At 28.9% G+C, this 15,222-nt stretch overlaps 1 protein-coding gene across 3 annotated transcripts; it reads right to left on the bottom strand.

Moving 5' to 3' along the window:
• Positions 1-613: 613 nt before the first annotated feature.
• LOC111013481 (subtilisin-like protease SBT3.11) lies at positions 614-2,839 on the bottom strand. 3 transcript variants are annotated; one of them, XM_022287929.2, is made up of 4 exons: positions 2,639-2,839; positions 2,388-2,507; positions 2,198-2,295; positions 614-1,052 (listed from the first exon to the last, which is right to left on the bottom strand). In XM_022287929.2, the coding sequence occupies exons 2-4, from the start codon at positions 2,495-2,497 to the stop codon at positions 970-972; spliced, it is 291 nt and encodes a 96-aa protein (XP_022143621.1). In that variant the 5' UTR covers positions 2,498-2,507; positions 2,639-2,839; the 3' UTR covers positions 614-969. The 3 variants fall into 3 exon arrangements, with proteins under 3 accessions (XP_022143621.1, XP_022143622.1, XP_022143620.1); XM_022287930.2 differs by having other exon boundaries at positions 2,388-2,499; XM_022287928.2 differs by lacking the exon at positions 2,639-2,839 and having other exon boundaries at positions 2,388-2,632.
• Between the last annotated feature and the right edge of the window lie 12,383 nt (positions 2,840-15,222).

Here is a 15,222-nt window from a genome sequence, read left to right as displayed (position 1 = left end):
CTATTTTTTAAAATAATTTCTAACCTACGTTATTTCTATCATTATTTTTTAAAATAATATTATTTATATAAAAAAATCCGAGGATAACCCAAAAAGAAAATGGGAAGAATTATATAAAAACAAAATCCGAAGATAACCCAAAAAGAAAATGGGAAGAATTATATATACACACACACTAGACCTTTGTTCCAAACATCACAATTTCAATCCGAATGGTCACGGATAATTCTTCAAATTTCTATTTTAATTTTTTAATTATATTTTAGTTTGAATATTATTTTACTTAAAAGGATACATATCATTTAAACTTTGTTCATTTTAATCTTTATACTTTCAAAACGTCTATTTTAATTCCTATACTATAAAAAGTGACCATTTGATTCCTATTACAAAATTTTAACACATTTTATACACAACGACTACATCTCAAGAAATTTAACAAGTGGTCATGCTAAAATTATGATATAAATAAATGAATGAGATAAAATTGAAAATGAATTGACAAAAAATAGTCACTTTTTATAAGTATAAGAACCAAAATGAGTGTTCCGAAATTACATAGATCAAAATAAGCATTTTGAAACTACACAACAGTGACAAAAATGAACAAAAATAAAAAATATGGAGACCAAAATAGTATTCAAACCATATATTTTAACGTCTTTCAATCACATACCTACCAAGTACCAATACCATTAACTAAACGGTATTGCTTCCACATCAACCCACCATTAAAAATTTAACAGTTCTTGATGGTAGAGACTAAATAGAAATAATTCTATATATTAGGGGCTAATTAGAAAACGATATACGTATAAGGGACCAAATTGTATACTTAGACGAGCCAAATCATTGGCCTAATTATCTGACGCAGACGGATTAGAGCAAATAGATAGATGAGTATTCAGTAATATGCACAATATTACACAAAATGCACTTTATTTAGGTAACAAACCCATCAACATTTCTCTAGTGAAGCCTTGATACTCCTCCTCCTCCTGAATGCAGCTGATGAGTACCGCTTTGGACAACATGTAAAACTCCTGGTTGTTCTGCCAAAGTCCCAAAATTCAAAAAGTTCCGTAAGAAACACTATCTTATACTGATTCTGAAGGTTTATAACACCATAATATCTCAATCCGAACATAACTCAGTTGATAAGACATCTATTACTTTCATTGAGGTTGAATGCTCGATCTCCTACCTCATATTAGAAAGAAAAAGAAAACTTACGAATATAAAGACACATTATCAAGACTAGAGATTCGACAAAAAAGAAAATGCAGCATATGACACACTTGCTAAAGATATAATTTTTGCTGTAATATCAAAACATCCAAGTTTCGAAGGTGTTGTGGTGTCTGATCCATAGGTTGGAAATGATTGGATAAAGGCTGAAGAATAAGGTGTAATTGATTCTTCCATTGAGGTCAGAGGTTCAAATCCTTACCCGCACATTTGTTGTACTCAAGAAAGAAGAAGAAAAAACGAGCATTTAAGCTCAAGCAACATGTCTCAATTGATCACCGGAATAACTACATGATCTTACAACTTTGAAAAATTGGTAGGATATTGATTTTTCAAATAAACCGTCGCCACGATCCGGTTCCATGACCTCAAGAATGTTTGAGATTAAAGCTTATCATTAATCACTTGATTCTCTTATTCAGCCATGTCAAATTAAAAGAAGATAATGTTTACTGTTTAGCACTCAATTCTCCAATTCTTGATACCCCAAATATTTGGAAAAGGAAAAAAGAAAAAGGCATGTAGTCAAAGTGTGGACAAAGCAAGCTTGAGATTGCTAGATCAACAAGAATCAAGGAGGAAGAAAATATATGACAGTATAAAGGGCAATCAAAATCCTGATCCAACTCATTGACCAATCAATAAACAGCTTCAAGAACATGCACAACGAGTAAGAACTTTTGTTTCACACCAAACCAAGCAACATAAGTGGCTCAAGACAATTGGAAAAAAAGTACAGATCACATCACAATAAGCTCAAAAAATCATCAGCTGTTCCACATGACTCTGCATTAGATTGATACGAGGAACCGAATTTTTATATCCCTAGCTCAGATGCATCAATTTCTTACAGAAGTTCATCAAATACATGAGATAAGACAGCATTTCACAGAACAATTGATCAAGAAATACTGAATTCTTAACGATTGATGTTAAGAGCGCGACTTACTGGAAACCTCCGCGACCTGATCGGGAGTAAGCCGAGCTGAGAATCCACTGGCTGCATTCTTGTAGCTATACACAAGAGCCTCTTTAGCAGCCTCTTCACTGCAAATCAACAAATTATACCAAAATTCATCGCCAATTTCCACCGTTTTCCGGCGAAAGGACACAGAGAAGGAAGAGAAGAGAACACAAACCTGCCGAGAACAGAAACTAGGGTTCGGATGTGATAGGCCTCAGGTTCCTCATCGCGAGGCTTCTCCGTGTAAACGATATGCACCGCCGGAGAAGCGTACTGACCGGACATTGCTGCAGAGCTAAGAAGAAAATTCAGAGAAATTGAGAACAGCAAAGCAAGACATAGGAGAAATGAAGAGAAAGTCGTCTTCGCCATTAGAACTTGAATATAATAGAAACAGGGATTGAGAAAATTGGACGGATTTGAGACCTGAATGGAGGAAGAGGAATGCGTGGGGGAAAAGGAAGCTTCTTCTTCTTCTCTTCAATGGCTTCACGATCGCAACAGCTGGATTTTCTACAATTTTTTTGACAATGTCAACTCTCTGACCAATGAACAGATTATTCCCTCCGATTGTAACGCGGAGAACAACTGATTTCTTTATTAAAAGCAGAAGAAATCAAAGAACAATCGAATAAGAATTTGGAGGTGAATGAGATTGGAATTTATAGACGTGCGAGTGAAGTAAATTTCTTATTTTCTTTTTTCTTTTTTTGTTTCAAAATTCTATTTTAGTTGAGTTTTTGGGCTCATAACCCCTTTTTTTTACGTATTTTTGTGGAATTATCGTTTCTTTGTTCAGGTTTCTTCTTCTATGTTTCTTCAATTTTTAATAAAAAAAATAAATTACATGATCTCAATATCCATAAATTCAAATATGATAAAATATATTTATGTTTTGGAACAAATTGGAAATAAAAACTTATTTTTGTGGTTTCCAAAATTTCTATATAATTTTCAGAATGTTTTTAAACAAATGACAAACAACAAATATAAAGTTAGGTTATTTTTTAGGATTTTGGTTAATATGTTTGTATATAGCAATAAAGGGTATTGGATGAGGTATGTATTTTCCTACTCCCGTAGATTGGGATTTTGGAAAAACTGAAGGCATTTTCAAAGCAAATTGAAAAAAACGGGTGAGTTTTGAAGTATTTGGATTTTTAGGGTGTTGTGTCTGAAAATCCAGTTTTATACGAATGCGTCTCTAGGAACTTAACGGAACTCCTGACGGAGTTACTAGCGATGCGTCTATTTGTATTGGAAACACAATCCACTTTCGGCGGTTCGGAGTATTCTTTTTTTTATTATTTTTTTATTTCCCTTCAAATTTCATTTATTAAATATCTCATTTTTTACCCTCTCCTCATTTTTCCATTCTTCCTCTCATTTTATCTTCACCATCACTCTCATTTTAATCCTATTTTGTTTCCTTCCATTCTTTCCGTAATTGTTAATTATTTTATTGTTAATTTTTTAAATTTTTAGTTTTATTATTAATTTTCTTTTGTGGTAGGAACCGTTCAAATTTAATAGAAATAGCAAACTTGGATTGAGATTTTGTCTACAACACTATCTTTAATTATTTTATTATATATATTTAAAATATTACATAGGATTGTTGAGATATGGAAATTTTTTTAATATGAATTTTATTTGAGGTATGTTTTTGCATATTTTTGTTTTAGTAATTGAAGTCAAAAGTGCATGTGTATTTCATTGTTTTTTTAGAACTAACGTGGACTATGAAATTGTTTTTTTTTTCTTTTTTGGTTTGTGAGTTTATTTACTTTTTAAAAAAATTTATAAAATTTAAGCAAATATTGAAACTAAAAAAAAATATATTTTTACTTTGGAGCATGTATGGGTTAAAAGGAAAAAAAAAAAAAAAATTTCATACGGTTACAAAAAAAAATTTTACAGAATTTTTTTTTGGAAGATATTATATATATTTGAAATATTATCTTTGGTTTTAAAGATTTTAGAAGTTTCGGAAATTTGTAAAATATATTATATTATACTTTAGTTTCAAAATATCTCTCAAACGTAACATTTCGAAAATATAAAGATTAAAATGAACAAAAATTGAAACTACTAATACCAAAATAGTAAAAAAGTATTTAGAGACTAAATTAAAATAGTATTTAAAATTGTATATATATATGATACTGTAAACAGAAGAATGATAGTTTACTTTATAACCTTTTTTTTTTAGAGAAAGTATAACTTTGTTGTTTTTATCACTTTTCAAAATCTATTATACATTACCTTATTAATTGATTTATGGTGATAAACTTATAGCAAAAAGATGTAAATATATGAATCCAATCTAACCGTAGCATTAAAAAGTATATCCTCGATTAAAATATCGTGAGTTTGGATCTCCATCCCACCTGTTGTTTTAGAAATGTTAATATGCTTTTCTCACTTGTTACAGACTCAATATTAAAACGTTCCAACACCGTACTCCTAAAAAAACAAAAAAACAACTTTCTCACTTGTTGCTTTATAAAGATGGTAATATGTTTTTCTCTCATACCTTTCTTCCTTCATGTTCGATATTCTGTTTAAAATGTATTTAGCACAACTTAAAAAAACTATAACATATTAAAAGAATATGTTCGGCTAACCTCTGAGAACAAACTAGTTTGATTATAGCTCAACTAATTAAGACATATATCGTCGACAAAAAAGTCAAAAGTTTGAATTCTTATCAACCCATATTGTTAATTTTTATGCGGTAGAGTGGCAATTTCCCAACCGTGTTATGCGTCAATTTGGGTGGGTGCAATATATTCCTGTACCTTGCAACACATATATACGTCTTCACACGTATGACTTACGCGGGCGTCACGAACAAAATTGGGAACGAAAAACTTTGACTCCCCAGATTCAGGAGTGGGAAAACCGCCAAAATAATACTATTAATGGTCTCCCTATAAATGAGGGTGCAGACGTTGATCATAATTATAATACTTGCTTTAATCGCATTAGTAGGAGATTTCTCAACAGAGGGCAGGAGCATCATATAATTATTTGGTAATTAACATCATAACTAAATTTTTATATCACCTTATTTATTAATATTAAACTTGTTTTCATCTTTTTTCCAGAATGTCATGCCCAATATGACTGGTAGCAATAGAATACATTTATAGTATTACCGAAATATATCGATCGATGCAATTTGAAGGAGTGATACCAGATCGTAGGAGAAGACGACAACGAAGATGAGCTAATATCCTTGATGATGATCAAATGACCAAGAATAGGAATTAGGTTAAGTCTTAATTTTTTTCTAAGAATTTTGAGGTTTGTTTTATTGTAATCAATGAAATTTCAAGACATGCAATTTCAATTTTAACTATGTATTTATTTTTATGAATTTTGATGTTCGTATTTATGAAGTATATTTAATCGAAAATTTAAAAAATTTAGATAAGTTACAAAGTTTGAGTTTTAGATTTTATTATAAAAAATTTTAATTATTAAGTTAATAAAAATATGAAATACATATGTTAATATAAAATAATAAAATATTTTATTTAAAAAAAGTAGACATTAAATTTTAAATATTTATTAATATAAAGTAATAAACTCTTAGCCTAAAATACTCACAAAATAATATAAATCGATAAAACAATTAATTCAAAAGAAAAAAAAATGTAGTGATGTCCATTCAATGAACACTGGCGATGTATGTATCCCTCTAAGATGAGATGCGAGTGAAGTTGTTTAATACGAATATCGTAATTATGATGTTTAATAAAAATTAGGATGAGATGTGAAAGGAAGTAAAAACAAAATTTAAAAAAAAAAAAAAGCTAGATGCGTCTCTTAGTCCCAATGGACCCGTTACGCCATGCCTTCAGTTTTTCAAAAATCCCCTGTAGATTAGATTAGCTTAAATATAAATATATATATATATATTTATATAACCTTTGTAGAAAATGAAATTATTTGTTGGCTATATGACTTTTAGAGAGGTATATATTATATAATCATGTAACAATACAAAGTATATATTATCTAACCTAGTTAATACTTAATAAAAAACCTCATTAATATGTCGAAAAAATTAATGAATTGCTGAAATAAATAAATAAAGCCACGGGAAAAAAGATAGGTGGTCGGAAAATTAGAAAAGGTTCTCGGAATAGTGAAAAAAGGTCGCCAGAATTATTGAAAAAATGAAGGAAAATGGCACCGGAAATATGGAGCTTGAACGACAAATATCCTGAAGTGAAATTTAGAAATGGTGTGCGAAAATGAAGATTCCACGAGACTTTACTAAAATTTGGAAACAATATTGAATTTACTTACATGTTTAGTTACCCACAATCCTAATTAAGGAATCAATTGATAGGACCCACCTCAAATTTTATAATTTAATTTCAAGTGTAATCACACTCTTACAACTCCATCAATCTTATTCTCAATCTTTATTCGGTTGACCCCACATATTATTATAATTAATTTACCATTTTTATCCTTTCTCATCTGTTAATTAGACCCATACAATTTTAATTACTTTTTTTTATACTCGTATAATTTCTTCTTCATTTATACTTCAATTTTTATTAGTTAACGTGATTTTATTATATAATATTATAAATTTATATTATAATATCAATAGATTTTTTTTAAATAGAAATTAGTTTTTAAATATTAGAATAATAAAATTTTATAATATGTTATATTAAATTAGGGTTATTCTAATAAAAATATATTTTATTTGATCTAAGTTTATTTTAATTATTAATTATTTATTAATGTTAAATAAATTATTATAATAAAAAAATGTTTACTATTATCAATAATATAGTAATAAATTAAAATTAAATTTATTATTATTGTAATTGAAAAAGATTAGCAAAATAATGTATTTGTAATTATCTAAAAATGAGAAAGGAGTATACTAGTAATGGTTATATATCTTATTCGGATTCAGATTCCAGATAATTTTAGTAAACAACATCAAAGGAATTATGATTACGATTCCAGGAAATTTCTGTAAACAACATCAAACTAATAACATTCCTATTCCGATTGATTGTCATTTTGATTCATTTCATTACGATTAGGTAATTAAAATACAAAATAATAATTATTAAATAACAAGATCTAGCATTTAATTAACACATTCAATAATAATTAAAAAAAAAGAAATAAAAACATTTTTTAATTATATAATAAATGTAAAAGATGATATTAAATGAGGGCAATTTGGACAAAAAGAATCTTAATTAAAATCTCATAATCTAGATTTGTAAATATTAAAAAAGAATGACATTTCTAACCTATCCCATGTAATTTAACCCATTAAAGATAATCTCTATTTTTAATCACAATTTTTCTTGAAATATATCCATAATTCATAACTTTATATTAAAAGAATTTTATTGTGTATAAAATTTTACAAATAAAGATTAAAATTGTCACTTCTTAAAACTATAAACATTTTAGAGGTAGAAACTAAAGTAACGACGAAAATATTCCTTTTTCCCCATTGTTTTGCTCAATAAATTAGAGATGGACTTTTTCACATTCTTAGTTATTAAGTTTTTTTTTTCATTGTTTTAAGACCATTATACAACTTTCTTTTATTGAAATGTTTAATGTAATTTTGGATTCACATTCTTAACTGTTAAGTCTCATTGCAGCCTCTTGCAAAAAAAAAAAAAAAAAAAAAAGTCTCATTGCAGCCCAAGTGGCATGGCAGTTATGTTGAATGGAATTTTTGACTATTGTACGACTTTAAAATTGCAACATGCAGTTTTTGACTTTTATAGAAATCACAAAACACATTGGAAATTAGAGGAGTTAAAAAAATCCAATCCAAAATTGAAAAGGTTATGTTTGGTGTCAAAGAAATTGATTTTTTTAGTTCAATAATAATTGCATGGTGGGGGTTCGGAAGATGCTATTATGGAATGAAATTATCTACTATGAAAAGATTGAGTTGGTTGTAGAAGACTCTAAATGGATACAAGTGCTCGTCCTTTGGGTCATCTAACCCAATAATGGCGTGGGAGGCTCAAACTTCTTGAAACATAGTCTGGTCATGGCTAAGGTATTAGCACGCCTTAGGCTATCCTAGGCATCTAGCTTCACAACCAAGTCAACTTTAGGCATCTCGTCATGGTTAGAGATCACAAATTTCATACCATCTGTTAGAGGCAAAAATAGGATCTACCACGTGGCGAGATATGGCCGAACTACTTATCTCACCTACAGCCGAGTTTCTAAGCTCACCTATTGTCGAGCTACTAAGCTCACCTACCGCCGAGCTACTAAGCTCATCCATAGCCGACCTATGGATGAATAGCCGACCTATGGCTAAACATCTAACCGCTTTGTCGTAACGACCATAACGGACGTGTCCTTTCACTCTGCCTATAAAAAGATCTTCATTCCTCTAACTCACATATACAATTCTGCTCCGAGAATGACCTATTTGAGCTCGCACTTATACTGACTTGAGTGTCGAAATGTTTTCTTTCTTTTTGTAGGTTTTACCTTGTATGAGCTTGCACCTCGTTAGCTCAGTCAATTGCTATGCGATCGACCTCGACAACTTGGCAGAATTTTGCATCAACACCATTGAAGATTTCGAACATTATTAAGTCTCAAGAAAAACCAAGGAATAATCAATTCAAATGACCTGAAACAACATGTCTATAAATATAAGAGACTTCAAGCATGAGGTACATTACACAATCCGACTCTTCTAGCTACATTCGACTTAACTCTCTATCTGGCTTAAGTGTGTTAGGCTAGCACGAGTGCACAATTTTCTTTATGCTAGCTTGTAATCATCCAATCAACTCATCAATGACTTGGACCAAAATTTTGCATTAAAAGCTGCTTTATCACCCAAGCAATACTTTTGATTCGCCAAAGAAATAATTGAAATTTTATTTATTAACTTATTTAGATCAACAAATGTGAACATAATGGATAATGATTACCCTTAAAACTCTAAAGAATGTAAAAAGTTTTTTTTTGTTTTGTTTTTTCTAAGAGTTCAACAAATGTGGGGTGGGATCGAATCCCTACCTTTATAAAGTATGGTTAATAATATTACAACTAGTTGAGTTATACTTGTGTTAGTAGGTAATAGGTGTCTTCTAATTTAAACTATGTTTGAATTAGTAATATTGTATGTTAAGTTGGTTCAAGAGTTCCTTTAAAGTTTTATTTTATTACAATAATATGTGAGGGTGAGGATTCCAATCTATGACCTTTTGGTCGGGATACATGCCTGTTTGCAAGGAATTTCTAAGAAAAGAAACTCGAAACAGATTAACTTATATTTGTATTTATGTATGTAAGTGTTACAATCTCTAATGTATAATCCTCTAATGCGTAAACTTTATTTGAGTGCTGATGAGCTTGTTCTCGTATCAAGAAGATTGGTGTCTTCGGCTTCTAGAGCTTGTTGAATGATAATTTGAGGTCTTCGTCTTTAAACTTGTTTAAGATCTTTCAAGCCTTCAGCTTGTAGCTTGATGAAGTTCTCGACTTATAGGTCGACAAAGTCCTTCAGCTTGTTGCTTGTTGAAGTTTTTCTAGGGGTGTTCACGGATTGGGTTGAGTTGAATTGAGTTGAAGGTGTTTTTTGGACCAACCCGAATTTTCGGGTTGGCAATATGTGGGAACCGACAGGCTGAAAAATGCACGCCAACCCAACCCAACCCAAAAATTTTGGGTTGGGTCAGGTTGGGTCGTCGGGTTGTTTTTTTTTTTTTTTTTGCTATTTATTCAGAAATATAATGAAATATAAAGCAATAGAGGAAAAAAAACAAACAAAGAACAAAACAAAGAACAAAAGATAAAAACTTACCTACTTCGAAATGAAGGAGAGGCGGCAACGAGAGATGGTGCAGCGACGGTAGAAACAGGTGGAGCGACGGCCGCAGGTGGAGGTGGAGCGACGGGGAGGAGAGATTAGAGAGAGATGAGAAGGAGAGGAAGAGATGAGAGAGAGAATGATAAGGATGGAAATGATGAAACCTAAATCTAAATTGAAAGGGATGGTTCAGATTAACACAAAAAATAAGATTTTAATTAATAATTATTATATATATATATGTAATATTACTATAATATATATATATATATATATATTAAAAAAATTACAAGATATTGGGTTGGGTCGGGTCAATCCGAGAGATTCTCAAAGGTCAACCTGAGACCCATTTTCCAACCCAATCCAACCCAATGTTAGATTCAACCCAACCCAACCCGGATTATGTTGGGTTCGTCGGGTTCCTTAAACACCCCTAAGTTTTTCGACTTGTAGTTTGATGAAATTATTTCAACTTGTAGCTTGACAAATTTCTTTGACTTGTTGCTTGTTGAAGTACTTCAGCTCTGTGAAGTCTTTTGATCTTCAAGTCTTCTTTCTTAAAAATAAAAAAAGTAAATTGTGAGCCCGTGATACTTTTGGGTGGCTCTAATTGCTCATGATAGGTGTTCTCTCTATTTATAGAGTCTTTGAGGTCTTATGTAGGCTTTCTTATTATGAGCTTACATGGGTTTGAATCCAATCTCAACATTGACTGATCTAATTAGCGAATGTCATTGGATAATGGTAAGAAAAACACGTGACATTATTTGATTTGTCAATTTTAAGATTAATTTGAAGACACTGCCAATTTGTGATAGATCTTGAATTTATCAATAATTAATTTTGTCATTCACTTAAAATAATGATAGATAATTGGCCAAAATTTATTATTCAACCATATCTTTTTTTTTTCTTACTTCTGAAGGGCTCAAACCTGGATGTATCATATCTTAACTAGTTGAGTTGTGTTTAGGTTGGTAGAGTTGGTTTAAAGTTAGTGTTATTATTAATTAAAAAATACCTATATTACCTATGAGTTGGGACAAATTACATAGACTAAATATACTAAATAGTCTTTAGGATGTAATTTTCATTGATTTTTCAAAATTGCAAAATTTCTCCTAATGTATTCAAATTCACAATTAGGTATTTTATTAAAAAAAAGTTAATTTTTTTAAATAAAAGTAGTTGATGTATCATTAATTTAATATTATGAACATATTTAAACATGTGATATGCCACTCGGCTACTACTTTATACAAAATTCAATCAACAAAATTTGACCATGCACATCAACATAATTCATTTCTTCCAAATAGCATGCTTATGTGTTCAAATATAACAATAGAACAATGATTTAATGATACAATAGTATTTTATTAACAAATTTTTAATTGTGTTTTTACCTAATGACTTAATTGAAAATTTTAAATACATCCAGAACAGAGTTGAGAATTTTAAGAGATTAAGGGTCAAAATAAGAATTACTTCCAAGATTATAAATCATTTGACATTTTTGGCTAATTAGTTATATGTGGTTAAATTACAAGTTGAGTCTTTCAACTTTGAAAGTTGTGTGTATTAAATCCTTAAACTTTCAATTTCGTACCTAATATTCTTTAAACTTTAAAAATGTCTAATAAATTTCTGAATTTTCAATGTTATGTTTAATAAGTGAATGACTTGTTAGACATATTTTAAATATATGGACTTATTAGACAAAAAAATGAACTTTATATGGACTTATAAAATTTACTTTTCATTATTTAGCTAGTTCGAATTACTAAACATTCATAATGGTTTTGTTTTGTTTTTTTTAGGAATTTTTGGAAATCATTGTTCTGTAAGGTTTCACGTGTTAGAAGATTAGATAGAGTCGGAAATGAAATATTTGTGAATAGATGCAACTTTTGTTATGATGTAATATTTTATTATTACATCCTCAACTTTTGTAACGCGTACTAAACTCTCTTAATTTGTAAGAATATTATTTTATTTAATATAAAAGTATATTTTTTGATATTTTGATAATGTGAATTGAAATACCATAAATTAGGTTGCTAAAGAGGGATGCAATTCAAATTAACATGGGAAGATCACTTTGCCGACTTTTCAGAAAAGGTTGGGAAAAGTAACATTTCCCGACTTATCAGAAAAGGTTGGGAAAAGTAACATTTCCCGACTTATCAGAAAAGGTCGGGAAAACAAATATTTCCCAACTTTTTGTATATCGTCGAGAAAACTCAACTTTTCCTAACTTTTTGTATATAGTTGGGAAAAGTAAAATTTTCCTAACGGTTTGTCAAAAGCAGCGGGACGGACCTTTTCCCGATGCGCTTCTCCTGACTTTTTTGCCGACGCAAAAATTTCGTCGGGAATAACATTTCCCAACGTTTTGAAGCGTCGGGAAAAAACTTATTTCTTGTAGGGTTTACTAACCACAAATTAAATTATGTGCCTAATATATCCAAGAATTAAAAAAAATATATCTAATAGGTCGAAGGCTCGTGTTTTTCATATTTTGAGAAACATATATGTTTGGTAACCAATCTCATTTCTTGTTTCTAAACTTTGAGAAACGTTTCCAAAAAATAGATCACTTTTTGGAAACTACAAAACATATTCTTTACCAAATCTAGGGTTGGATCCCATGGAATGCAAAATACTATTTTTTTATATATTTTATATTTTTCTAATTTAAAATATTTTGAAAATTTATTCTTTACTAAAAGCTGTTATATTTTCTTAAACAAAAAAAATTTCTATTTTTCAAATTAAAAATATTTTAAATATTTGTTTTTTATTTAAACTAATAATTTATACTTTATTAATATTGTAAATTATATTTTATTTAATAGACTATAAATTTATTTTTTCTTTTTTGTTTTTATATTTTATATTTCTTAATTTAAAATATTTTGAAATTTTGTTTTGTATTTAAAGCTATTATATTTTAGAAAACAAAAAATTTATATTTTTTAAATTAAAAATATTTTGAAATTTTATTCTTTATTCAAACCTAATAATTTATACTTTATATTAAAGAGATTTATATTGTAAATTATATTTTCTTTAATAAACTAAATTCTTTGGGTATATTTTATATCTTTTTTATATTATATTTACTAAATTTTATTTCATTAAAAATAAACGTAAGCTAACGATGTGGGATTGAGGTTCGAACTCGCGACCCTTTGATTTGAGTTATGTATCAATTATCGCTGAGTTATGCTTATTTTGACACATTTTGATCATATGTATACTTCCATCTTATATATATATATATGTATATATTTATATATTTCTTTTCAACATCAGTTATAAAACCATTCATTAAGAGCCATTGAAGTACAATTTTCTCGTTATACAAAAGTTTGACTCTCATATTAATTCATAGTTTGAGTTTAAGTGAATAGATGTTGAATGTACAAACATCTACACTATTCGTTCTAATAAAATTTTGAATAAATGGTTCAAATAATTTAAATCAACTTACTCAAATATTTCAAGATCTTAGGAACATGTTTAATTCTGTAATTCTGTAATTTGTGTTTGAGAATACTAGTACATTCTAAATTAATATATTAGCTTCCTTGTTCATGTTTAATATATTTCAACTCTGTTATGGTAAATTAATATATTTGCGTGCTCGATCGACAAGTTGACAATATGATATTTATATTCCGCGACATCTGCAATCAAAATTAAATACATATTCAGTGACCCTTTTTTTATCGTCACAAAATAAAATCATTAGTAACGTTTTTAAACTGTCACCAAAATATTTTTTAGGACGATTATCAAACGTCACGGAATAAACTTTTCATGACGTTTAAACACCGTCACGAAATACACTTTTCGTGACGTTTGAACACCGTCACGAAAGGATGTCATGTGACCTCTCCTCCCCTGTTCAAGGTCTTTCCGTGACATTCTATAACCGTCACGAAATCATTTTTCATGACGGTTTATGAACGTCGTGGAAGTCCATGTCTTTGATGACGCTAATAAACCGTCATGTGTGCTAATTTTTGTGACATTTTTTAAACGTCTCGTATACCTTTCGTGATGGGCGTATACGTGACGACATTAAAAACGTCACGAAAACTTTTTGTGACGCCGAAAAACGTCACAGTAGATCGAATTTCTAGTAGTGAGAGTTGAGTTGGTCTCGTCATGTAACTAAAGTTGTTTAAGTTCTATAAATTTGTAATATGAAATATTGAATTAAGCTCAAAACATTTCGTTCAGCACAACTTGGTAAACAATCCTATTGGAAGCAAATATGGAAGAGATGTGCCAATCATCTCGAGCCCGTTGCATTTGGGTAACATTTTCAATATTCCTTTCTTGTTTCTAATTTTTTAAAAATATAAATATTTGGTAACTGTTGATATTTTTTATTTCTCAAAATTAAGAAATATTTAAAATTTGTTTCAAGTTCTTACTTTCAGTTTTTCTTTTCCAAAATGTTGATATATAAGAGCATTAGTTTATATTCCACAATAAATATTAAAAAGTCAATATAACATAAAAAAATTCAATATTTAATTTGAAAACTTAATTTTTATATAAAGCTTTTACTTTTTAAAATTTAAAATTTTAGAGAAAAAGAAACATAAAATGATTATCAAACATGTTCATGATTCTTCTTTTAAATAAAAATACCAAAAAAAACCAGTTGCAAAACACATTTTTTTTTATTTTTCTAGAATGAAAATGAGGAAAGGAAAAAAAAAAATCATGAATGTTACCCGACATGCTCCTTTTGCCCATTAGTTTCAAAGCAGAACCTTATTTCACTAATTAGTTAGTTGGTATATGAAACATAATTTTAAAAAAATTAATAAAGAAAAAGAATAACAAGAAAAATGAATATGAAAAGTTTAAATCAAAATTGCAATAAATACATGTATAAATAAAACGATAACATACATCCTTAAAAAAAAATTAATAAAATAAAATGATAAGATAGGGATAGAAAAAAATTAATTTATATTAGTACAAATTATTTACCAAATATTTCTCATCTTGTTGCAAAAATAATAATAATAATAATAATAATAAATAAATATATATATATATATATTTTGGTTTTGTCTGAAAAATATTGTTGAAATATCAAATTAATATAAATAAAATTCCTTCCCCAACATCTTGC

Source organism: Momordica charantia, assembly GCF_013281855.1.
Source record: "Momordica charantia cultivar OHB3-1 chromosome 11 unlocalized genomic scaffold, Mcharantia_2.0 BLBB01000011.1, whole genome shotgun sequence".
NCBI lineage: Eukaryota > Viridiplantae > Streptophyta > Magnoliopsida > Cucurbitales > Cucurbitaceae > Momordica > Momordica charantia.
Note: the sequence above shows the minus strand (reverse complement) of the source record. Positions and strands in the feature narration are given on the sequence as shown.

Excerpts from the sequence above, each read along its gene's own strand:
- LOC111013481 (XM_022287928.2), bottom strand. The coding sequence starts at position 2,584 with ATGGCGAAGACGACTTTCTCTTCATTTCTCCTATGTCTTGCTTTGCTG. Across the intron at positions 2,296-2,387 it reads CTAGTTTCTGTTCTCGGCAG|TGAAGAGGCTGCTAAAGAGG; the intron begins GTTTGTGTTCTC and ends GTTGATTTGCAG. Across the intron at positions 1,053-2,197 it reads TCAGGTCGCGGAGGTTTCCA|AACAACCAGGAGTTTTACAT; the intron begins GTAAGTCGCGCT and ends GGACTTTGGCAG.